This window comes from Falco naumanni, chromosome 2, assembly GCF_017639655.2.
Source record: "Falco naumanni isolate bFalNau1 chromosome 2, bFalNau1.pat, whole genome shotgun sequence".
In the NCBI taxonomy this organism is placed as follows: domain Eukaryota; kingdom Metazoa; phylum Chordata; class Aves; order Falconiformes; family Falconidae; genus Falco; species Falco naumanni.
The window spans coordinates 9,871,796-9,897,244 of record NC_054055.1 but is presented as its reverse complement, the minus strand read 5'-3'; the positions used below and the strand labels follow the sequence as shown (position 1 = coordinate 9,897,244).

Here is a 25,449-nt window from a genome sequence, read left to right as displayed (position 1 = left end):
ATCATACAAGTTCAAACAAAACATTAAAGGAAAAAAAAACAAATATAAAAAACCCACACAAATTGGTTAAAAAGAAAAAATGAAGTCTCACATTTCCATCTTCCATCACCCACCCAACAGCAGATGAGAGAAGCAAGCTTATACAGCTCCAGCTGCAAGACAATGTTGATATTAAGTACATTCCAAGTGAAGCACTTGTCAACATTATAATCCTAGAAGCTCTTAAAAAAAAAAAAGCATACAGTACTCAACTTGTAAAGACATTGTGTATTTATACGGCTTTCTGTCTTGTTCACATTTGTTCTCCAAATAACACTTACTTGGCTTCTTGACCATATTCAAGTATGAACTGACTTGTTCAAAGAACCTATCCTTGACGACTCTCAAACACCTTCCTGATTAAAAGCAGCTAGTTTAAAGCCCATCCTTATGTAAGGATAGGACTGCTTTTTTTCCTTCTGATGCATTACTTTGCACTTTTCTCTATCCAGTTTCTTAAGTGACTGTAATCAACAGATCTTTCTAAAATTGATGGCAGGCAGTTTCAGAATCCTGTAACCAAAACAGTCTCAATCAATCTCTCACACTACTCTTTATCCCTTATCCAGGTTCTTTAGGTGTATCCAAAACACTGGCAACTTCTTCCTATCATGAAGACTGATTATTTATCCCTTGTTTTGTTTCATATATATTAACTATTTGCTAATCATTTACTAATTCCTAAAGGAAAGAGGATCTTTCTTTGCAAAGAGCCCCAGCAAGCAATCATTTCAAAGTCATTTGGGAATTCATGAATACTGCGCCAACCCGATCATCAAGATATAAATTTATCCTTCAAAGGACACTAGCAAATTTGAAAAGTATGATTTTTCTGATAATAATGTTATCTGTTGTTCTCTGAAACGTCATTTTATAACTTTTACACATCCTACTCAATTGCTAAGGGTCTGAATTTTATTCCAGTCAGAAAAGCTGCAGAATGCTCCTTATAGCTGGACGCACATACACTTCAAAGGGCATAATGAATACATAAGGCTGCCTAAACTCTTTCTTCTCTTGCCTCTAGTAGTGATTTGAGTTTACCAGGTCCAATTAGCACTCTAGCCAAAAGGCTCACATTTTTTATTTGCAAGTTCTGCAACTGCAGGTGGTGGGCAGTCCGCAGAGACACTACCAGCAGAAATTCAGCTGCAGGTGACAGCTCTTTGTAACAGAAAAAGCACGTACATCTCCCAGGATGTTGGTTGCTTACTCTGCTGCACAGCTCGAAGAACAGCACGGTAAGCATTTACATGTATCCCTTGTCATGTTAAATTGTTGGAATCGTCCCTGGCACGGCTTTGGTCTGGATCAACCCAAACAATGCTTCAGGAGGACTTGGAGGGTGCAAGGGCTAGGTACCATTTCCATTACCCAGTGTGCATCTGGCCACACTGGTTTGGAGGTCAAAACAGGTTTAGACAGCTATGCTCCACATAGGTGAACGTGATGCCATACCCACTGGCTTCAGAATAAGACACTAATCTCTTACCTGCTCCATTTATGAGCACAGACATAGCCACAGGTCTGCTAGGTGGCTAATAACCTCTGTTACAGAACAGCTGAAAACAATAAAACTTAAAACCACAACAGCTTAATCTAGAGAGTAATATCTAACTACAGCACTGAAGTAAGGCACTGCAGATGTACAGGCAAGTACCTGGCAGGATAAGGAAGACCACTGTATAGCTCAGAGTAGTAAAGATAAATCAATATTAATACAACTCAGATTGCTAGAAAAACTCAATATTCTTTAGAGCTCATTACTGGAAGATTCACTTTGAACTTTGCAAATGATTTATTTAAAAAGGGTTCCATGGCTCCTCAGCCAGATCCTCCTCTTCTTAGCCTCCTCCCTCAGCTCTGAAGCAAAGTTCAGAAGCCTCTAAGCAGATCTAGAAGCAGGATGTAATGGGTTGATTAAATTTTGGAGGGACTGTTGAGTGCACTGACAGATAACTTTCAAAAATTCACAGCTATTGTATGCTTTATGTGTCTATGCATTTAGACCTAGGACATGATATTCATAAACAGGGAAGTTTAATTTTTAACTATCCTGATAATTACTTGAAATATACACTGGAAACAGATCAAAATACAGAAATGCCACTTATACACATTTTTCAGAGCAAGACTGTATCTTACAGAAACACAGAAGTTGTGCTGGGAATTACTTCATTTATGACCACAAATAAGGAAAGCACAAACTTGGACAGTTGGATAAAGTTTAGGATTATTAAAAATCACCACAGCTCCTGCATCAGGAAAGCAGAAACTAACGTGACATTATATCAATTCTTTCTACGAGAGGAAGATTAGGTTTTCTCAGTTCCCCTCCAGAACATATTTGAACACTATATTTTGAATAAGTAAAACAGAGAAGAGGAAGCAAAATTAATACATCGACTCATTATACAAGTGGTAAGACCAGAAATCAAGATGACGGCACAGCTGTCGCTTTTGTTATTCCTACCCATTACAAACAAGCCTATTAAGAAAAAAAGGCAAATTATTATATAAATTGAAAAGTTACATAAAAATAGCTTTCCTGTTTCATTTCATTTTTAGCACAGTATACCAACCTTAGAATGCAAAAGCAAGCAATATACAAGGTTCCATTTGCTGTCAGAAAGGAAGTTGATTGCAAGATCTCAGGTAGCAGTTTGTGCAAATAATAGTCAAGTTTTCGTTTCCTGAGAATAGCTGCTATCTGAGGGAGAAGGAAAGAAAAAAAAAAAAAAAAAAAAAAAAAGGGGAGAACAAACTTTAATTCAGTAATTCAGTTAGGCTCTTTTTTTGCATATTGTAAAAAAAAAAAAAAAAAAAGGAAAATGAGACATGCCCATTTAAGTAGTAAATCAAAGCCTCTTAAATTTGCTGGGTTTATGAACAATACCACAAAGATTTCCTTTGAACTTGTTCCAGCTGTTGCAATATTTATACCAGGAAATACATCAAGCAATCCGAAATGGGAAGTACAAGAGGAATTCTATTACCTTGTTACCATTGGCCATAATAGTCAGAAACATTGTCTGCCAGGTATCAGAACTTCTAAGACGTGATAAATTTACACTGAGTTTTGTCTTCCAGGCAATCGGACTATCACATAATTAAGGCCAGAATATCACTAAAGTAATCCAAACACAGGCCTTACACAGTGTCTATGAAGTGATGACATATATCTAAAGGTCTTCTACTCCAATTAACCAACTGCAAGTCCTCCAAAAAATGTTCACCATGTGCTGGAAAAACACCACATTCCTGACAAGTGTTAAAGAAATGGTATGTTATCTCTAAAAAACTGCCTATAGTAAAAAACAGGCTGGATCTAAAAAACAAATGGGTTTTTTGGTCAGTTTAATGTATGTCCCACATTTTATAAAGAAGAGTTACTTAATGACTCAAGCACTGGAAGTCTTCAGACTCTCTTTTAGTTCACAGAAATTCTGCAACTATCTAATGGGAGGGCATAGAGAACCAGGCTCTTCTCAGAGGTGTGCAGGGGTACAACAAGAGGCAACAGAAAAGTTCAAGTATGAGAAACTCTGGTTATACCTAAGGAAGAAAGTTTTTCACTTGAACATGGCTGAATATTGGAGCAGGTTGCCCAAAGTGACTGTGGACTCTCCCATCACTGGAGATCCTCGAAACTCAACTAGAAAAGGCCCAAAGCAACCTCATCCAACTGACCCTGCTTTGAGCAGAAGGCTGGGACCACACAGCCTCCTGAGGTCCTCCAGTCTGCATGCTCCTATGGCTCCATGAAATTATACTTTTGGGTGCACCATGAGACAGATTTTATTGGGGTGTTGTGGGTTTTTTTCTTTTTTTAATAGCATAAATCTGCACTGATCTCTCAGGGAGTCTCAAAACTGGCAGGCATTTTCAGTCAATGCTTAGAATTAGTTAAGTTCCAAACAGAGCGGGCTTCATACTGCTGGTGCTGATGAGAACAACGAAAGACGTCCTGTCGAATCAGTATTGGCAACACGTCTCAAGGTTTCAGTTCCTCAATTTAAAAACAAGGGAGAGGGAGCTGTTCTTCTGAAACAACATCCACTCATACTGAATAGCAAGTAGATGTTTTAGATTCAGAGATGGGCCAAGGACTCTGCTAAAACCACATGAAAGTTCTGCCAAAATATGTTTTTTAAAATGAAGCTTGAACTAAGGATTAAGGAGAAATACATGCATGAACAGACTTCTGAAAACAAACTTACACATTACTTAATCAAGTGTCAAGTCTGCTTAAACTGTAATGGATTAGGCAATAATGCAATTCAGATAATCTTTCTGTTGAAGCAAAGTCTGAATGTAGTCTAAATGCCAAATCACTAGTTGCTACCTCCTTTGCTATTCTAGCCTGTTGTACAAAGGCCATGAAAATTTGGAACAAAATTATATTTTTTCCTTTTAAGAACACAGACCTTATACCTGAAGTGTGAAGCTTTACTTCCTCAGACCAAAGTGTAAGTGCAACAGGAGAAGACTGGTATCTAATAAATTAATATCATATTGAAGTCAAAATTTTATTTCTATAGCTTCTCCAACAAGTTTCAGGCCAATATAAATTTCTGCTTTCCCTTCTCTTTACTATTCTACCCTCAAGTAAAAAAACAGAAAGGAACCAGGAATAATGACACACAAACCAGTCCAAAGAAGCCCTGCACATGGTAACTGAAAAAGCTATATGTGTAAGGGCAATGGAGCTTGATGCATGCCCACCAAAAAAAAAACCCAACCAAAATCAAATAATGCTTACTATTTTCAAAGCGCTTTATAGACGTCAACTAAGCTAAATATTGCGTGCAGCTGAAAACTGTCAAGAGCAGACTCTGGAGGAGGCTCTACTCCTCTCCTCTGCCACCAATGGTGTGATTACATGGAAAAAATACCAGAGATGCTTCTGGACACCACCTTGCTCTCCCTTTCAGTTTCACACACTTCAGAAAAGTACCATTAAAGCTGAGGCTGGCAAGACAGAAAGATTATGCTATCTGCCAGCAGTTCATGGTTCCTGCTGGGATACAATTCACTCAGGTGAGCTGAGAGGACACTGTGATGAAGGCCAAATTCTTACAGTAAATGCACTTGCTCAAGGATTACCAGTAGACATCGGTAACAGATAGCAGCATGGAAAGAGAAGGCATCAGGACACCCGGTAAATACTTCCTTGGCAACTGTGAACCTCCATGAAGATACCAACAGATGTAGCAGAAGGTCTGTAAGTACCTGAGACTCCCTGTAGAGTCTGACAGACAGAAACGAACATTTCATTGACATTATGGTCTCAGCTCTCCAGCTACAAAAGGAGTATATGAATCCTAGGCATGGTATTTAGGCACCTCAGGGTGGTCTGTATCAGGACCTTAGTGTTGATAGCTGTAAAAGTTAGTTTGAGGTGTTATCCGCTACAAGAATGAAGGACTGCAATTCTAATGCAGCTCAATGATCAGTTGACTACCACATATCCAGGAATGGCCAAAAACAGCTCCACACCTCCCATTACTTTTACCATCCTTCTCCATGGTTTCTTAGTTTCACTCTTCTCTTTTTGAGATTGAGTGACTAGAATTTTACAAAACAAAATTCTTCGGTGCTAACAGATTATTGTCAATTTTCAGCTTTAGTAAGATAGTAAGGCACATCTGCAACACAAGTGAAACACTGCTGTGTGAAGTATTGCCACAAGTGTTTGCTGCTGTATGAAACCCAGACACAAGGCTGCCTCACCTCAACCTCAGGCTGCGCCTGCTCCCTCATCTCACCCCCTAACCCAGTGGTTTAGCCATAATCCAGGGAACAGAAGCAACACGCTCTTCACACCCACTCTAAGGCCATGATTTCACAGGAGAGAAAAGCATAATCCGCTTCCAGCGCTGCCTCTCCCTCTACTTCATTTCTGAAGCCATGATGCTTCTCCTGCTTATTACCCTTTATGAGAAGCAGACAACTGTCCAAAAAATGTCTGGAACCAGGGAGAGGAGATTCCACCAAATGTCAGTGGATTAAGACACAGCTTTCACTTACTCATGACTTCTCCTGGCAAACCACAGCAATGCTGCCTTACCTATCTCAGGATGAAGAATGCTCCAGCATCTCCTCTGACGAACAGCAGCTTAGCAATACACCAGACGTGCTGCAACTTCCTGGACTTCCATAGAACACTGAGTCACTCTTAAAATCTCTTTTTCAAGGCACTCAACAACCTGGCCTTTGGATATTTAAAAAGACTACACAACCCTCTGGGAAAAAGACTGTCATTAAGAACTCCACCCTTCTAGAGAACTTATATTTAACTAAGACAACCCTTCCCTGGTACAGCACCACCTTTCCTTTAAAAAAAAAAAAATATCAGTAAGATTGTGGAATAGCTCCCCAGATACTAAGAGCAATTGCTGACTGCACCACCTTCCATTCCAGATAGAAGGCACATGGCTTTCACTTCTCATTTACATATATATTGTATGTCATCCACGTTAAAAAATGACAAAAACTATAAAATCAAAACATCAACTTGTAATCACGTCTCTCTAGGAAATAGAAGACTTAATGTTAACTGATAACCATCATAACTCCAATATACCATAAAAACTCTATCACGCAAGCCCATATGCTCGTGACTGACATTTAAAGTAACAATTAGATACTGGCACTTTCTCAAGCAGATTTTCTTTCCGCAGATAAGGAATATCCAGGTTTGAAATACTTTGGTAACGTTAAAAGATTTATTTATTCATCAAGAAAAATTCCAACCCTATCCAGAATTAAGCATTTGAGTCAGGATACAGTATGAGCACTCCTTGTAAGTTAATTCACAAGAATTCCAAGATACCTAGAAAGTAATAAAGAAAACCTACATTTCAAAAACTAACATTGACATTTTCCTCTCACCACAACTTGAGTTTTCTTACACTGTGACATTTTATGCACAAAAAAGAAGGTTTAAGCAGTAGTACAGTCCACAGATACAGTCTTTATTTGGCCTATATAAGCATTAAACAGACGTCAGTACTCATTATTCACAGTCCATACCAACAGCTGAGCTGTTTGCCTCTAACAGCCCTTGCAGCCCTTCCTGCAACATAACCCCACTTTCTCCTCTCTCAAAACCAGCAGAGCTTAAGCCACCAGAGCCCTAGAAATAGGACGGAGTCCAGCTTTGCTAACATTTCTTACATTCTATTCTTCTGATACAGTCAACCAGTAAATCCTGTCTTTCTCAATCTCCCATAAGAAGTATTCTTCTAGATGCCCAAACACTCAACAACTAAGAGCAAAAGCGAATTTATAGCAAATCATGCACTGCCATAGGGCAGATGGCCCTAACATTTCCATAATGGTTTTAGAACTTTCTAATTTCCTTCTATCTACATCCTCATGTTCTAGCTCTTGATCTCCCTTCAGTCCAACATAGGCTGCAGAAAATAGATATAGTGCAGAAGAAGAAACAAATGAATCACAGTTAGAGGAATGGAAAAGATCGATGGGGGAAAAAAGGACAAGGCAAAAAGAATCCAAAATATCTCATTAAAAGCAAACAGCAGAGCTAGAAAAAACCACATTTCAGGGAAAAAGCTGGAAAGAACAGGTTTAATTCTTAAAAAAAAAAAAAAACCACCACCCGATATGTTAAAATATTAACAAAGTACGCATAGAATTTTCAAGCCTTCAAACAACATAACACAGGATTAAAGAATGTTTCAATGTTTTAAGTGCCTTTTGCTACTTTTCCAGTAATATGCAAATCTGTAACACAAAATTCCAAGCCTCTCCTACATACGAGATTAGGCTTCTGTTATTTATATGACAGCCAAGTAACACTCCTGTAACTGTATGCTGAAATTTTAAGAAATTAAAAAATCTCATAGCAACAAGTCTAAAAATTAGTAGTGCAAGTGCAGATAGCTTAAGAAAATTATATTTATTGTTGTATTTGGTTCATCTGCGCATAAGTTGTACTTCACAACAAAAACCCAGAAGAGACTATTAAATAAACTACGTAGTCTGTGTATCACTGGATGTTATAAGGGTAAGCATATGTGGATCTGGATGAAATTTAGACAGACCACAAAACACTGCAGTCCTCAGACAACAAAACTTCTGCATGCTACAGTCAGAAAAGACAAATACATTACTCTTTAACAGCACCTCCAAGTGAGAAATTGATTTGATGAAATATACCCTGATTGTGTGACATCTGTACCCTACACAAGCACAGAAGGAAGTGGGGGGATTAAACATCTGCCAGCCTGACTTTCAGAGAAAATATTTCCGGTCCCAAATACAACTTAGTTTGGTACTAAGATGTGGTCAGGTGAAGTGTTTTAAGTAAGGTAAGTCAAGCACGGCAGGGGGCAAAAAAGAGTTTCTTTCCACACCTGAGGAATGATCTAACACTGCCTAGTGTTCCATTACTATCCACATAAAACCCGAAAACAGACAGACTATGACTTAAAATTTTTAAGAAAAATAACTTTTTTCCTCACTTCTGCATACAACTGTTTAAAACTTGAAACCCCAAACTCAATTATGATTTAATGCAGGCCTGACAACTTTAGCAGGCTTTTGAAGAGAACTCTGCACCCTCGTTACTTACAAACAAAGGGAACAAACAGCCAGACTAATACATGGCATACTACAGCAAAAGACATAACTACAAATTTGTCCTCCAAAAATCTTGAACACACAAGCACCATAACGATTCCCTAAACAGCTGATTATCTTTTATGCACCTAGCCCAGACTGGAAGATTTCTCCTTCTCCTGTTCATCAACATAAAGTAAACCGACCACAGATTTACTCTCGGATGGTAACCACCCCATCTCCCTTACAATTTAAAACAAACTCTGATTTAACTCTCACTAAAACACTTCAGTCATTACCATCTTAAAATAGATACAAAATGTTCATATATATGAATATCTCTCTCTTATTTATTCCAAAAAAAAGAAGCTCTAAAATGGTTTTTCCACCTACACTAAATACGAGAGACAGGCTACTACATCTCTAAGACTGTTTTCACGTGAACAGAGATGAGGGTAGGAGGAAACATGGGTTTTAGACTTTTAACTAAATAACCACATGGAGAGGAGTTGGACAGAGGAGCTCACCTCTCAGATCAAATGCAAACACTCTTAAAGTAGTACCCTAGTCACTCTAAGAATAAGCATTGTTCATGATTTGAACCCTAAGGCCTACTATATTTTATGTCTGAAGTATTAAAAAAAAAAAGCCTACTCGGTAAAAATAAAGAACTAGACAGAAAAAAAATATTTTCTAGCATTAACTACAGAACTCACACAACCGCATTTTGACTCTCCAACATGAAAATGTAATTACAAAAAATCAGTCCACTAGATTCAGCATACCACCAGTTTTGTGGAAAGTACACTGCTTAAGTTCTTTCTTTTTTAATTTTATCTTCATATACAAATTTTAAGCCCTGTAGAACTAAGAAATCATAATTCATTTATTCTGTCTTAACCATGGAAAAAATATATGCATTTCCAACACCATCCTTAAAACAGAGCTACATAGTGTAGTGCAAGACTTGAGCCAGACTTTCAAAGTGTTCCAGCAGAAAAGGAACAACAACAAAAGATTCAACAACGAGCTTTCCCATGATCAGAGGCACTGGTCAGGCCTGATTAGTTTAACAATGTCACACCCACAAGTAATCAACGCCCAACTGCAGTAACCTAAGCTTCACCTCCAGTATCCTCAGCCTCCACCTACGTCCCTGAACTACCGATCCCACAGGAGACATCGCCCACAAAGAGTGGTTTGACCTAATGAACGTGCTAATTTGCTGACCAGTGTATACAGTCCAACAGGCTACATGGCAGGCTACAAAAACCAAAGGCCTTGCATCAACTCTGCCATCATGTGTACATCATTGCTCCTCTCCCACATCCATCAAACCACCACTTCTGAAGTTTCTAAAAAGTTTAAGTCTTTAAGAACACTATCTCCCCCCATCAAATGTTAGCCAACACATACAGCACTGATTGACGGAAACGGGGAAAAAAAGCACTATCATGTCTCTCTCATTCCTCCACAATAACCAACTAAAGTCAAGCTTATCATAATGAACTTTTATTTTAAAAAAAAGAAAAAAGCTATAGAAATACTCTGACACCTAGCCAAATCTCCAGGAAGGCAAAGTTCAGTGACATTTATAAAAGTGACTATCTGGCACATTTAGCCACCTTTAAAATGCAAATTTAGAGACAACGAACAATGCTGTGTGGATAGTTTATAGAATACATATGCCGGGAGTCATTAAAAAGCCAAGGAAAATTTTAGAACTTAAGGCAAGTGTGCATGCTAAAAGCAAAGCAATTCTCAATATTTAAACCAGTTAAGAAAATACCTCAGATTACTCAAGCAGCAGGCAGGACTACAGATGGATGTCAGATTTCTTTCATAATTATTTATATTTATCATTTTGTATGAATTTCATTACAGTATTTCTATGCTTTATTAAAACTATTTTTAAGTACTCTGGAGTAACTTTATCTCAAAATGTCCTCAGGTAACACTTGGGTTTTACAAGGCACTGTTCAAATCAGCAGTTTGTTCCTCATGTCTCCTCTTAAACAGTCAGATTTGTTGTTTCTCAATTAGCTGGTCCCTCCCTGATTTCACGGATTATAAAACCTGGCTTCCAGATTTTTCTTCATTTCATAAGTCAGTTCCTGCAAAACCCTGAGGAAGAGCATGTGCCTCCTGCTTTCTGACTTCGTCCATCCCTTGTGAGATGTTATACGAGGACCACCATCAGGGAGTTGGATTGTTTTGATTTGGCTTTTTTTAAATTTTCCGTATCATCCACTCAACTGAAAAAAAGATACGAACAGTACTCGTGCACTCTTTGAATGACATCTAATTACCTTCAAACCTGGCATTGCTCTTATGCCATGATGATGTATCTCCACCACTTGTTTCCCTTGCACTTAAATGAGTAGAAGGCTATTTTTCATTCCCCAAAAATGTCTAACTCAGTATAAGTTTCAACAATTTTCCTCCTACCCTGAAATTCTTGCACTCTGCTATACATCTGTATCAACTTAAGGGATTTACATGTTCCTGACAAACAATCCCTTTAATACTTTTTGCTAATTGGCAGTACTTGCAGTGTCTTTACAAGATCTTTGCTCAGGCAGTCAAGGCTGGGGCTTTCCTTGCTTTCCACAATTACCGTGATACAGGCTCCAGGTTACTCCTTGCAACTCTGAGCATAAATTCTTCAACCCACCTCAATACATTAACCTATTCTTCTAAAATTCTCAGTATCTCAGCAAAAGAGTATTTTTGTTTATTTTCAAATTATAGAATAATTTTACTGGTCTGGCCCAAAAGCCACCTGAACAGGGAAGAATGATCACAGCCTCGAAGGAAGAGATGCCACAGCCAGGGTCTTACTTAAGTAACATTTAAGTTAATTTTAGTCATACTAAACCCAGCTTCCAGAAGAATCTAAAGGCAAGAACCTGACCTACACATCATTAATAACACAGCACAGAGATATGGGACACTACACAGTACTAAAATGATCGGATATCCCAACACAAGGAACCACCTACCACCATCACAGCAACTCCAGGTCCCGGGTCCTGTCAGAAGGGAGTTTCTTGACAGGCTACCCGAGATCCAAGCTGGCATACAGAAGCTTATTCAAGGGTAACACTAACATCCTTCTTAGTGTCCCCACCCTACTTCCACATACACAATGCTTGACAGTGCAAACAATAAACATATTTTAATATACCCAGCAATGCTGGATGATTTTAGAATACAATCTGGCCAGTACAGCCTTCCCACACACCTCAGAAGGACGATACACAATGACTATGTCTACCTGGTAGATAAGACAGGATCTGGTTTAGTGTTAGGTGGCTCCCTAGCTTTGCTCAGGAACAAACCACTCTCATTAAAAGAAACCACACGTGAAATGAGCCTGAAGGAGCAGCAACATGGCCAGCATGCACCATCCATCCTTGGGGCTAATCTCCAGCCCTAGCCTACAGCAATGTGCGTAGAGCCAAGAAAGTGATGCAACACGCACACTTTGTTCTACCTCACTTCGATCTTTGGGGATTCTGTCTTCCATCAAACAGTTTTCAGAGTTATTCATTAGTGCAATTATTAGGTTTGTTTTTACCTCTAGTCAGGTGGTGGTTTATCTGTGAAGAGACCTGCCAGCTGCCATGTGCATGACTGCCTGGCCCATGCTGTCCTAGTACCACTGTCCCTCCCACATTCACACAGGAACAAAGAACACCTTGTACTTGTGCAATTGCTGACAGCATTTGCATCTTTAACAATATCATATGCAATGCTGTGCTAAGGAGCTCACAAAATAAATAATGCAGATCGAGGGAGGGAAACAATACAGATACTCAGCAGTCAAAGAGCGACTAGGAAGGCAACAGCACTGGAATCGTAAGTAGGAAAAAAAAAACTTTTGACGCAGAAAGAGAAAGAAGCCATTGGCATCTATGAACCTGAAGGCTATCAGAAGCACACATGTGCTTCTATATATATATATGTTATATATATGTTGTATATATATAGCACAAGTATGAAAAATACTACAAATGAGACCAAAACGAGTATGAAATGAGTATGAAGAGAGCATCAAAAGTGAGACCGAAATTAGTATGAAAAGGGTAGGAAAAGAAATTAAGTGAAAGAAATCGGTAGCATACAGCAAGCCCTGAGGACCATTAAAAAACGTAGTGGAACAGCAGGCTCCAGTTACACCTGTTCTGCTAAATAATTGCCTGAACCATCGCCCAGTCCAGAGGACAGGTGGAACAGAGCTGCTGGCATCCGCACTGCTTTAGGCCTGGTGCTCTATGCCAGCAGGTCTGTCTGGAAGAGAGGTGTGTGGCGACAGAGCCAGGAGTAAACGAACAGTGTGAACTACGAAGGGGCCAGTACTCAGGCTGTTGCCTGGCTGTGTCGTTCAGCAGCAGAGGCACACTGGGTGAGGAAGGGCAGCAGATGTAGAGTGTGAAGGAGCCAGTGCTGGGAAGGAAGGGCAGGAGAGATGTTGGTGGGGAAGGGAAGGCCTGTGTTTGACAGGGGAAGGCCAGGACAGAAGTTAGGTTGGAGAAGGGGAAGAGGAAGCCTGGCTTAAATTAAGTGAAGAAAACAGATGATCAGAATAGGAGAAAGAAAAAGTGAATGATGCGAATTACTTTTGTCATCCCATAGGCAAAAAGTTAGAAAAATTAGCGTAACTGCAAAGTAGCAAACAGATGATTTTTACCTTATTTAGATTAACAGGAAATGTTACCACCAGATCCAATTATCTCTAATATACCACAAAGATTTCATACTAATAAATAAGCATATTCACCTACTGCAAGATGTACCATCATCAAAAAAGTGCCTAAAACCTACAGACCCTCAGGAAACAGAGGACTTTGCTCTAACGCAAGTGATGAATGGCAGATTTCCCATGTGAAATCAACAGAAATCCCAGGAAACAGAAGCTGAAACAATTCAAATCCAATATTCTAGCCTCTCATTTCCCTTTCCCCAGCTTTACACAATTCCCCTGTTAAATCATTAACTTCTCCCCACCTCTGTGAATCTCAAGAAGACTGAATTCTTCAACTTTGGAAAAACAAGGTTATGTCTTCACATTTTCCTTAGCTCTGACTACTCAAAAAGAAAAACAATTTCTAGATAGAACAAAATACAAATAATGAAGGCCTTTTTCAGTAAAGTTTTCTTACGATATCAAGGCAGGCATTTATTTTAAGCATAATAATTATAAGGTTTATTTGGGAGATTGTTTGGGGTTTCTTTTGGGAGTATAGGTGTTAAGCAATTTTTAACCTTTTTTTTTTTTTTTTTTTTGTACGAGTGGGTCTCAGAAGACTTACGCATTGGGACACTTGGTTTGTGAAATACAAGCAATCTTAATTATGAAATAGGCATTCCTGTCAGCCACTTTGTATGGGGAGGGGCAAGACAACTTAGATATAAACCCTACTCTTGCTAAAGCAATCAATTTGTCCTACAGCAAAAATAAAGACAATGAAAGTATGATATCTGAAGATTGCATTGTTTCCAACTAAAAAAAATACTCAGTCATTTAAAAAAAAAAAAAGTACTGCATTACTTCAAAGCAAAGACTCTTTACAGCCATTTACCGAAAACCAGTATTTCACTCATCAAATACTAGCATCAATTAATTTGGCTCCATCAGTCTCCAACTGATTGATGAGCAGCAAAACCTTTAAGAGATGTGGCGTGTAGCTGTTAAAATGAGTGTGGGCTCTGGATTAAAACTGTCCCTAACCATGATCTCTCCTAGAATGACCTCTGGCAATTTATTCACATCTACTCATTCTCATTCATTTCCACACAAGCTTTTGTGAAAAGAAACTCTTTCATCTACTTTCCTTCCTTATTACCTTGTGGCAACAGGAGGAACAAACAAGCAGAAGCCATTTTACAGGCTTGACATAGAAAAACGACGTGCAATTTTTTTGTCGTTGAGCTCTGCAAAGGACAGGGATTAAGCAGTACCAGGAACATTCTACACATACACTGATATAACTATAAAGATAAAACAACTTAAGTTCATCCCCTTACATGAACCTCAGACTACAGAAAAGGACTGAACATTTGTGCTGTCCAACAGTGATATTCCATTTAAAAATTTAAGCACAGCTTAAAGTCTGGCAATGAATGAATTTAGCGATGCCTCTCCTAATTCAGGAGTGTTCCTTCCCTCCCAAGCTACTGAATGTGCAAGGCTCCTGCTTCCTCCTCTGCAGTCCCCACTGCACCCTTTCACTCTTTACCTTACGTGGGCTCCGGTGCTCATCAAACCCTGCTCAATAAATCAATAAAATTCATTAATGTAGTTGAAAATTACCCCAGCTAAAAACAGGGTAGTAACATCTTCTGGGTTAACAGGTGAATCAAACCTGCTCAAGGAGAGATGAGGTCCAAGACCCCACAAAGAAAGGAGTACAGTTATATGCCTGGGAGCCAAGTCAGGCAAATGCTACCGCCTTCTTTAAGTAGCAGCAAGATTTTAGAGCAGCTGAGCTTTAGATTACTCTGGTAAGTCAGGTTAAACACTGTCAATAAAAACCTAAGAAAGATAAAAAAAATGTAAAGAAAGCTGAGTAAAAACTGATGCAGATTTTTTGTGGTACAGCATGACACTGGTTGAGAAGGTTTCCACCCCACCTTGGATTTGTGACAAGATATAACTGTTTATGGGGCCACAGTGTAAAAAAGATGAGGAAAACATTTTGGATTTTTAAGTTTGTTTCTATGGGGCCACAGTGTAAAACAGATCAGGAAAATATATTGGATTTTTAGGGTTTTTTCTCTTTTGCTTTCTCCCTATCCTGTGACTGCAGAACTGAGTGAACCATAATGTAGCTATGAGCAGGAACGTCTTTACCAGGCTAGGCTGCTGCTAGAGAACTTTGATTTAATTACAGAGCTGTTTAAGCTGCCTTATCTTTAGCCAGACCTGACACATCACCACTACACCTCTTACGGCTCATTTGAGTCCCATTCTCTGCTGGCACAAGTATTCATGCACCCACAGAGCAAACTGGATCAAAAAGCAAATACAAAGAAAAATAATGACTGGGGGGAATGTTCTTCTCTGTATGGGTTTCCTGACCCAAGCTCACTGTATGCTGACATGAACAGCTGCCACTTCTGTTTGTGTCAGTTCAGAGTGAAAGTGCTCACTGTCAGACACGATGACTCCTCAGGTCCACACTACTACCAGTTATTAACTTTTTTTTTTTATCATGTAATTGGATGGTGTCACAATTTTCACTCAAGGCACACTTCAACAGGAGCTTAAACTAATTGTGTTGGGACTGCTGCAGTCCCACTCCTTCCCTTCTCTTCAGTACATGCTCAATAATTTTGTTGTACCAGCACTGGTATAAAACTGAAACTACAGCCTTTCTTTCTGTAAGAAAACTACAGTTTTTCTTTCTTTAAGACTTAGTTTGGAGCCACCTTGGTAGCCAGCTCACCACTCAATCCTCCAAGCACCACTACAGGAGAAACACAGAGCTGGAAGCAGAAGGAAGTGCTCACCTGCAGCGATTCCAGCCTAGAACAGCTTGCAGGGTATGTTTACACAGATGGATGCAAACAGATCCTGACTCCTCTACCTACACCCTAATTTGCTGGAAGCAAGCCAGCTGCAACTGAGGTGATATAACCAAGTCTAACTGTACACTCAAGCAAAGATACCTCACCTGTAGGATACTTGCTGAATACTTAAGATTTATTTAGCTTTAATGTATTTTTTTCCCCTTGCTTCATTATACAATGGAATCTCCTTCATCCTAAGGCACTTATTACCAGGATGCCTCCAACAGCAATACATGCATGCAGTACACTTGCTACCGCGAAGACACTATGCTAGCCTCCCAGGCAAACACCAAGTGGTTTTATTCAGGTATCATAGGTACTGGAAAATGGCAAAAAAAGGACATTCAGGTTGTGCCCATGCCCTCCTACCCACCAGCTTCATCCCTGTCACAGCTTATTATGCCATCAGACCCCACCATCCCCCATGCCCTCCACCTCCACTCCCAGGCCCAGCCTGAACACGCTCCCCCTCTCCTGTGCCTCCCTCCTCAAGCACCAGGTTCTCCCCGACCACAACCTCTACACCCTCCACCCCCCAAGCCAAGCTGCCCACACCACCATCTCTCCTCCCCAGCACCAGACTCCCCCCGAAACATCCTGGTTGCCTTCCGCCCCTCTCACCCCAGGGTCAGGCCACCCCTTCACATCTCTCCTGCTCCCTCCTCTGCCCTCAACCCAGACCAGCCTCCCACTCTCGATATGCCTTCTACCCTTACCCCCCACCTCGCCTCCAGGCCACACTCCCCCTCCCCCGGCTCTGATATCCCACGTGCCCTCCCCAAACATCCTAATGCCCTTCCCCCTCACCTCAGGCCTGGTTCCCCGCCATCCCTCGTACCCTTCCCTTCCACCCCAGGTCCCCCCCGCCCTGGTATCCCTCATGGTCTTCCACTCAAAAACAAGGCCAGCCTCCCCCTTCCCCGATGCCCCTTGTGCCCTTCCCTCAGGCCAGGCCAGCCCTGCCCACACGCTCCTCACGCCCTCGCCCCCGCGGGCCAGCCCCTGTCCTCACGCCCCCCGGCCCCGCGGACCCACCAGGTAGAGGGTGCCGTAGATGCGGAGGGACTCGGCCAGCGCCCCCTGCGTGACGTGCAGGACGGCCCAGGAGCAGCGCGGGTGCCAGGTGTGCCCGATCTCGTAGCAGCTGTGGGGGATGGACTTGCTCAGCGCCGCCATCTTTGCCGCGCGCGGGGAGGGGGCGCGCGCGCCCGCCGCGTCACCGCCGAAGCAGGAGAAAGGTCGCGCGGGGCGCTGGCGGCGGCGGGGTTACTCGCGGGCATCCGCTCCCCCTCCCCTCCCCCCCTCCTCGCGGCTCGCGTGAGGACCGTAGCCAATCCGCGGCCGCCGGGGGGGCGGGGAGCGGCCGGGGGCGGGGTGGCGCGAGCCTCCGCGCGGGGCGCGTGGCGCACGTGGGCTGGGGGCGGCGCGCGGTGCCGTTCGCGTCCCGCGTGTCCCGTCCGCCTGGCCTGTCCCCACGCCCCGCCGCTCGGGGCAGCGCCGCGCTCCTGCCGCCCACCCCCCCGCCGCGGCCCTCCTCCCGCCGCGGGGCTTGTCTGGTGCGCCCCTGCCCGGTGCTCCGGTGCCCCTGCCCGGTGCGCCCCTGCCCGGCGTGCCCTTGCCCGGTGCTCCGGTGCCCCTGCCCGACGGGGCGCCGCGGGTAGCGCACGTAGGGAGAGGCTGCCCGGAGCGCACTCCGTCACCCCGGGGTGGGAGCTGCGGGGGGGGGCCGGCGCCTCAAGCCTGGGTACCCCCGGCCCGGTCCCGGGCTGCGGGCGGGCTCCGCAGCGACCGATGTAGCCAAGGAAGGGGCGGGAGTGGGGGGGATAGCGAGAGCGGGCCCAGGGAGAGGAAAAGCTTGAAAGAGGCCGATTCTGTTTTGGAAAGAAGGGGAGTGGGATAGGGGGGGGGGGGGGGGGGCGTATGGGAGAAGGAGAGGGGTGGGATATGAGGGAAGGGGGAGTGGATATGGGGGGGGGGGGGGGGGGATATGGAGGGGGTTTACAGAACCCTGATGGCAGTGACCAATGACACGGTTATGGGGCAGATGCCAAACTGGCATCTGGTTCCAGCTTGAAATTGGGATTATTTTGAGACTGAACGGGCCGGGCGTGTCGGGACTTGGGGATTTTACTTCGGCCTTTCGTAACTCGCCGGCCTGCAAACGTCGGTCCCGCGGAGCCAGGGCGCCCTGGGCTCGCTGTGCGCGGTCAGGTCCGGAGGGGTTACTTCAAGCCCTAGGTGGGACATTCGTCCCGAGGCAAACAGGAGGATCGGCAAGCCAACCTGAGTGAAACCCGGATTTGGAACAGATCCACAGCGAGAAAATTCCTTCCCCTTACAGCCTGCCTCCAAATTCCCCCGCTGCCGAGCCCGCAGTTTCCCTCACTGATCAGACCCGAGACCAGTCCCTGCTGCTCCCAACGAGATAGAGCAAATCCCTCATTAATTTTGCAAACAGCGTTACGGGGGGGGGGGGGGGGGGTGTCCCCCGAGGGGCACGCTTGCGTGGCAGATTGAGCAGCCCGTGATGGGTAAATTGGGCGCTTAGCAAAGCCGCTGAGACGCTACTTGCAGGCTCCCGGCAAATCTGCAGGAGGAGAATTTTTTTGGCCCAAACAGTTCAATTATATTCCTTCAGTCAAGCGTGCTTGAGCGACCAGCCCTCTGCTAGGTAGAACTCTTGTCCAGGACGGTCTGGATTTCAGAGCTGGTGGAAGACACTGGAGAGAGCTTTTAAATCCAGCCCGGGCGCTGGGGCTGCGTGCCTGGCTGGGGGGGCAGTGCTGCCGTGTGCTGACCCCCCTCGGGAAGCGGCATAACGGGATAACCTGCCGCAGCGCTGTCTGGACTTTGGCTTGCACCCGGTGCCTTGCTTGCTGGTTTTGTATTACTCTGTTAAAGAACTGCTTGTGGGTAGAAAAGGCAATTATTGCCTAAGATACGGATTTTGGCTCTCTCGCTTGCGTGTTTTGGCTTTGATGCTACTCTGGGCTTAAGGCTTGCTTGCTGCCTTGTATTTGTGGGCAGGGAGCATGTACAGGATTAATAATTGCACAAGCTAATAATTTCACAAGCTAATAATTTCACTTCTGATACACGGTTTTGCAGACGGTCCTAATTTTGGAGGACCTGCCCTCCTCAAGTTAAGGAAAATGGGTAAAGAAGGACCCAACGGGATCCCTCCCTCATTTGTGCTGTAGCCCTGATCTGGCTGAATAGCTGCCTGCTCGGAACTGGAGGCTTTGGCACCTCTCCTGTCGGGTCAGCTGAGGAAGACTCTGATGATGCACTAATAAAGAAGGCAGCACAGCCCTGACCTTGCTCCGGGCCCTTTTCCATGGGGTTGCAGTACCGTATTCTGGGAAGAAGTACGGGTAAAGCAGCCTGGGAATACTGCTGACAGCCCAAGTGGCATTGCTGGTCAGCACAGGCTACTCTGTCCTGGGAGAAACTTACCCTTGATTGGAACTGGGACAAAATAATCTTGCAAAAGGATGGACTCACATGAATTAAAAGAGCATCGAGGACCTTTATTTTTGCCCCTGTAAGTACCTGGGGGTTTTGGGAGCACTCCTTGCCGCATGAGCAAGGCTGCGTACTAGGAGTAGCAGGCTGTGTCTATAACATTACTTAAACAGCAGTGATGAATCCTGTGGTATAAAGCCAGGTAACGTGGCACACGCTGTTCAGGACTTGCCTTTCAATATTTAGGTGCCTCGGAGGCAGTTACTCAGAGTAGTCCCAAAAACAAAGCCAGGGAGTGAGCTAATTGCTAAGCAGCACAAATGGTGGGGAAGTTGAGAGTGTTCAGCTTACTCCGTGGTCCTTACGGATGTAGCAGTACCAGTGTGTCTGCATAAAAATTTAGGCTACTGAAAATGTCAGATAGACATGAGCCTCGTTAGACTAAGACAGCTACGATATCCCAGCCTCCATGCCTTGTGCCACAGAAGGGAGCAATGTGGCAGCGTCTCACTGTATTTAGACTCTGCTCCAGTTGCTCACGTACACATTTGCAGGGGAGTTAACAAAATGCAGCTTTCAGCACAAGTCCAGGGCCAAACTGAGTCTTTACAAGGGACCTGAACTGATGGACAGCACTGCAATCCTGCAGTTCACCTATACCAATGATAACTGGTTACATTAGGGAACCAGAGGGCTTGGGTAGCAATTGCTGAATGAAGTAGTGCCTGCCTTTCCAGGTTCTAGTGGGCCTCAGTCTGAGAACATTTTCCACTGAGATCTTCAGCATCTGCTAAATCTAGGATCTGCAAGTAGGTCACGTATCTCATCTCAGCCCATGAGAGTAGTGGGAGGTATGAAGATTTTCTCTCGCCTTTGCAGTGGCAGGTATCGGTGTTAGGAGGTGATCTAGCTGGGAAGAACCCAAGGCAGAGCGTTTCACGTATTAGAACAAAACCAGGCAGACAAAAAGAAACTGAGGAAAAAAGCCAAATGGGCAACTTCACATTGCAGGAGGCTTTGCCTTTCAATTGCATTGGGATCGGAAGATCTTCCTTCTAAACATTTTTAAGTATCAGAACAATCTGGAAACATTTTAACTTGGAAGAAACATCATGCTTTGCCCTTTCCATTCCCTCATGCTGCTTTCCAATTTGTGTGCTGGTTTTTGCCATGTAGTTGTTTTCTCCCTTGGGACAGGTGGTCCAGCTTTCCCCTTCTACTCATGCAGTTTTTGGTGCCTGAACTTCACGTCTGGAAGTAGCTTCTGCTATCCGATAAGAACTGCTCATTCCAGCAGAAGGATTTTTTTGCATTCACTTATATTTCCTTCTTTCTCCATTCTTCCACTCTCATTGTTTTTGTCCTTCAGTTTGTTCTCCTGCCATCTGCGCAATTGTCTTATGCCTCCATCATAAAGTTTATGAAATCCAGACTGAAAAATATTCTGCTGCTAAAAAATCTAGGGATTAAATTCATCCTTCTGCTCAGGTCAGTGGAGGCAATGCGTACACGCAGACATCTGCTTCCTTCAGTAAACCGCATAGGAACTTGGAGATGTTGCTCCAATCTCCATTTCTTCTCAAAATCCGGGACAAATGGTAGGTACAGTACATAATCTTGTATATCACTAATGCATGCAATGGCTGTATTGAATGGGAACAAATGACCATTAACTGAGCTGCATTGACTTTCCTCCAAGGAGAGAAGGACCCTTTACGAACTACTTTTGACCCTTGTCTCCAAAACTACTTACACTTTGAAACATAACCCATTTTGCATTATTTGTAGAGGGATTCTCTTCTGGCTTACATTCATGAATGTTACTTTTCCATTTCTTAGCAGGGAATAATCTCAAAATACCCTTGTGTTTGCTGATATTTCAAGGTAAAGGACTTGTCTGGAAGTTTTCCCATTTTCCAGATGTAATTGTTTCCAAAATAAATATGGGATGGGCTGTGGGATAATACCCTGCGAACATTTTAATACGCACAATAATATCCTCCAGTTTATACAAATCTGTATATTTTTCTCCAGAGAAAGATGTTGCAGTCTTTCTTACAGAGGTACCAAGGATTACATCAAGATAGCAAATTCGTAATGGTCACCACGCTGATTCTGCAGGCCAAGCTAAGAGATGACATGCTGAGCCATATTCATGCCACTGGCGTCAGTAGAATTGTACTTGAGCTGTATTTAGCCCATGGTGCTGCTGTTCCTGGAGACAGTGATTTCTTCTTTCTAAATCAGGTGATGGAATTGGTCTTTAAAGGCTAAATTAAGCCACTGGGTTTGCTAGAAAAGCAGTGAGAGGCAGTGCACGCGGACACTACAAGAGCAGCCAGAACAGTAACTGTGACCCTGCTGCTTCTCTGCTTCTTTCTTGCTTTCCAGGAAAGCGCTTTCTGTAGTTCTGGGAAGAATGCAAAATCACATTTTGCGTCATCTGGGGACCCCAGTGTACTCCTGGGCTTAAAACTCCCTCACCCAGATAATAAAGGCTACTTCCCTACCTTCATTAGACTGGAGCTGCTACAGCCCCACCTTTACACCACCCAGGTGGAATAAAATCTTTTCTGGTGGAAAAGCTGTGCGCTACCAAAAGGTGGGTCTGCCCATGCTCTACAGTCACAGCGTCCTTCCTCTGCCATCCTCCTGTCTCGAGGTATATCAAATGCAGCTGTCAGGAAAAACCTGTCCCACAGAGCTCCCGTGTCCTTCATTTCTGCCTACCAGGTGAGGGCAGCAGCCTTCAAACGTGGAGGTGATGGCCACCATGGGTTCCCATGCCTAGGTATGGGAAGGATGGGGGCTGGCTGGGCTCTGCGGCAGTTAGAGGTGCCTCCACTCCTCAAGAGGTCCAAGAAGTGCAGTAGAGCTCTGGACCGCTATTGTATATGCCACCTGTTTGCTAATTCACACTCTGGCTCTTTTGGGGGCATTTTGAATGAGATCTGAGATGAATATGCGATAGAGGGATCTGGCCGTAAGTGGGGTTGCCACCAGGCAGCCGTTACCCACAGGAGCAGCAGTCGGTGGTTGGCTGCTCTTCAACATCGATGCAAAGAATCTTTCAGAAAATAGGAAAGAAAAAGGAGGCAGGAATGAATGATGAGATCCTCAAATAAAAATAATTTGTTTGCCCCTCCTCTTCACCCATTTCCATGTTATTTGAAGTCATTACTACCACATTATTTATGCTTCGAACACAAACATTCTTTCGAAGTCATGAATAGTTTCATGAACTTAAGACTTAGAAGGAGCCATTTTTCTCTGTTTGAAGTTCCTACCATACTTAAAGTTTCTGTAATAAAACTGTCAGTCCATCAAGTTGGGCTGCTAAGGCCACAGATCGAAATGCAGTCGTTCTAAAACAACCAAGCACTCAGCAGCTACTTTGAGAAGTAACGGTAGTTTCTAGGACCTCAGGACTTTTGAAAAGGCTTTCAATGTCAGCCTGAATTTTTCCAGAGGAATAATGAACAGTAAATTTCAGCGACTTAGTTTTCAAATGCTCATGCTGAAATAGCCTCAGGATGCTGATCACTCCTGCTGCCAGCACTTGGATGTCGCAGCAGTAGAATTCAGCAGGCTAAGTAGCAGCTGCTGGATCGCTGCGTTTTGCAGGTTTTTTCAAGCAGGCTGGCAGTGGTTTGAGGTTATCCTGCAGTGCTGCATTGATAAACTACATTGTCCTCAGCAGGGCTATGGATAGCCAAAGCTGTGAGGAAGGTGAATGGCTTGGAGGATGCTCTTTGAGGCAAGTTGCTCCCTTTGCCTTTATTTTCAGCTGCAAGGTGTCTTGAAAGTGCTTCAAATTGCAAATGAAAGAAACAAGGCACCCATGATTCCTTAGCTTTTGAAATGCTGGGTTTAGGCAGGCAGATGTAGCTTTAGGCATCCACGTTTGGACCACCTGTCAAAGATGAAGGCAGTATCAAAATCAGTGGTGGACTTGACGGGACTGCGAAGATACAGACAGTAACGGAGCAGACTGCTTTTGGTTTCTCTCTGCTGGATGGAGCTTTGAATGCACGTGGAAAAGAATCAAGGGAAGAAGTTGAAGCGAGCTAGTTAAAACTCTCAAAAGAACCATTTTTAAACACAGAAGCATTCAGAGAACAAAACCTCCTTTTCAGTACCTCTGGCTCACTCCTAGGGGCTGTTTCTTTTCTGCTACATCGGTTGAGAAAGTCACTAAGGCGTAACAACATTGCAGTGTCCCTAGCAAAAAAGAAAAAAAAAAAAAAAAAAAAAAGAAGCTTGAGAAAACTCTGAATAGCACAGAAAGCAAGAACAAATGTTTTATATATGTGGTATTGTTAAAACTCCCAAGCGGCATAAATATAATAAACAATAGTGAAGAATGGGATATTTCTGTTTGTTTCCCCACACTCGAGATGACCTAACCTACCTCAGGCATGGTTCCACTTTGGGACTTGTGAGTTATTTGATCAGTCCAAACTTGTGAAAATAAACACTATTATTTCACTGTTCTACACTGTGCATTCTTTTGTTCTCCGTCAATCGACTGAGAACTAGCAAATGAAAGTAAATTGTAATAAAACACAAATCAAAATAAAAACTGCCGATAAACCAAAAACAACACATGGGAAAAAAAATTTAATAAACACAGAAATAATGAAATGGTATACTCATCACTAGGCAGGGCTCTGTGTGCTCCAGATTACTTTGTCAGCATTTTATGGGTGAGTTCTGAACTCATTTACAGACATCTCCTGCAGAGATTTCCCTCATGCTACCTCTGGCACGGCTGAGAGAAAAATGTAGCATCTCAAGGTCAGTATTTTCAGAGAACCCTGTGGGAGTTAGACGTTCAGATCCCATTGGATTTCAGTATAGGTTGGACACCTAACTTTGCAGCTCCCCAAAAAATCCCCACCTTAAAGTAATAGCTTATTTCTTTAGCCTCGGCAATATTATCTTCCAGAGAATAGCTTCCAGTGTTTTGTCTAGTTGTAAGCAGATGTTGTGGAGTTATCTTGGTGTCTGAGTACCCAGCTAGAAGAGATGAACTTGAGCGTAAATTCTTTATTAGGAATAGGCGTGATCTTTGGGCCCTAAGCCCAAGTCCCCATCCATGCCTCTGCGTAGCAGCAACATCTCAGCAGCATGTGTCGCAGACCATTTAATGTTTGTCCAGCTTTGTGCACCTCATGCATGAAGAATTACTGTTGTTTATAACATGATAGGGCTTTCAGCGCTCCCTGGGAGGGGTCATTTTGCAGGCTGATATATGTCACTCTCAGAAGGTTTCTCCTGTTATTTTGGTGGTGGTTTTTAACATTGGAAGATTTTGAAGATGGAGAGCAGAAAACCTACTGTGTTGGCTGGAGCTCGGTATGCATGTGAGTATGCCTGTGCATGGAGATGAGGTAACTGCTCAGACATGGTATCATTTTAAATTCCCCTCCCACACCAGGAAAGCACCTTCCTTTTACATCCTATTTATAGAAAATAAAAGAACTTTGCTTCTTTTTTTTTTTTTCTTTTGCAGAAGACATGTAAAGGTAATGTTTTATACAGATCTCTTTGGTCGAAAGCCCGAAGGGAACTTACACAGCCCTGGCGGGGATAGTATGGTGCCCTAAAAATGAGGCGCTAAGGGTGGTTAATGACCTGATGTCCATGGATGTGCAATTTATGTCTCAACGCCACGAAGCAGCATTAACCCAAATGATGTATTTCAAATAAGTTCCCTCATACCAAAACTTTAGTAAACTTGACATGGGAAATCACAATGTGCGCAAGAAATTATATCTCTTC

General features: G+C 43.1%; 1 protein-coding gene and 1 long non-coding RNA gene across 2 annotated transcripts in view; both read right to left on the bottom strand.

Annotated features, from left to right (window-relative positions):
- TMEM135 (transmembrane protein 135) overlaps positions 1 to 17,491 on the bottom strand; it is a 187,920-nt gene extending 170,429 nt beyond the window's left edge. Inside the window, exons 1-2 of the mRNA XM_040583550.1 lie at positions 17,236 to 17,491; positions 2,622 to 2,749 (exon numbers count right to left, since the gene is read on the bottom strand). Of these exons, the coding sequence (XP_040439484.1) occupies positions 2,622 to 2,749; positions 17,236 to 17,376 (269 nt within the window). The 5' untranslated portion in view covers positions 17,377 to 17,491. The remainder of the gene's footprint in view (positions 1 to 2,621; positions 2,750 to 17,235) is intronic.
- A 2,218-nt stretch (positions 17,492 to 19,709) lies between these two features.
- LOC121084064 lies at positions 19,710 to 23,886 on the bottom strand. The gene is made up of 2 exons (XR_005826566.1): positions 23,805 to 23,886; positions 19,710 to 23,686 (listed from the first exon to the last, which is right to left on the bottom strand). It is a non-coding gene; the product is annotated as an uncharacterized LOC121084064 (long non-coding RNA).
- Positions 23,887 to 25,449: the final 1,563 nt, after the last annotated feature.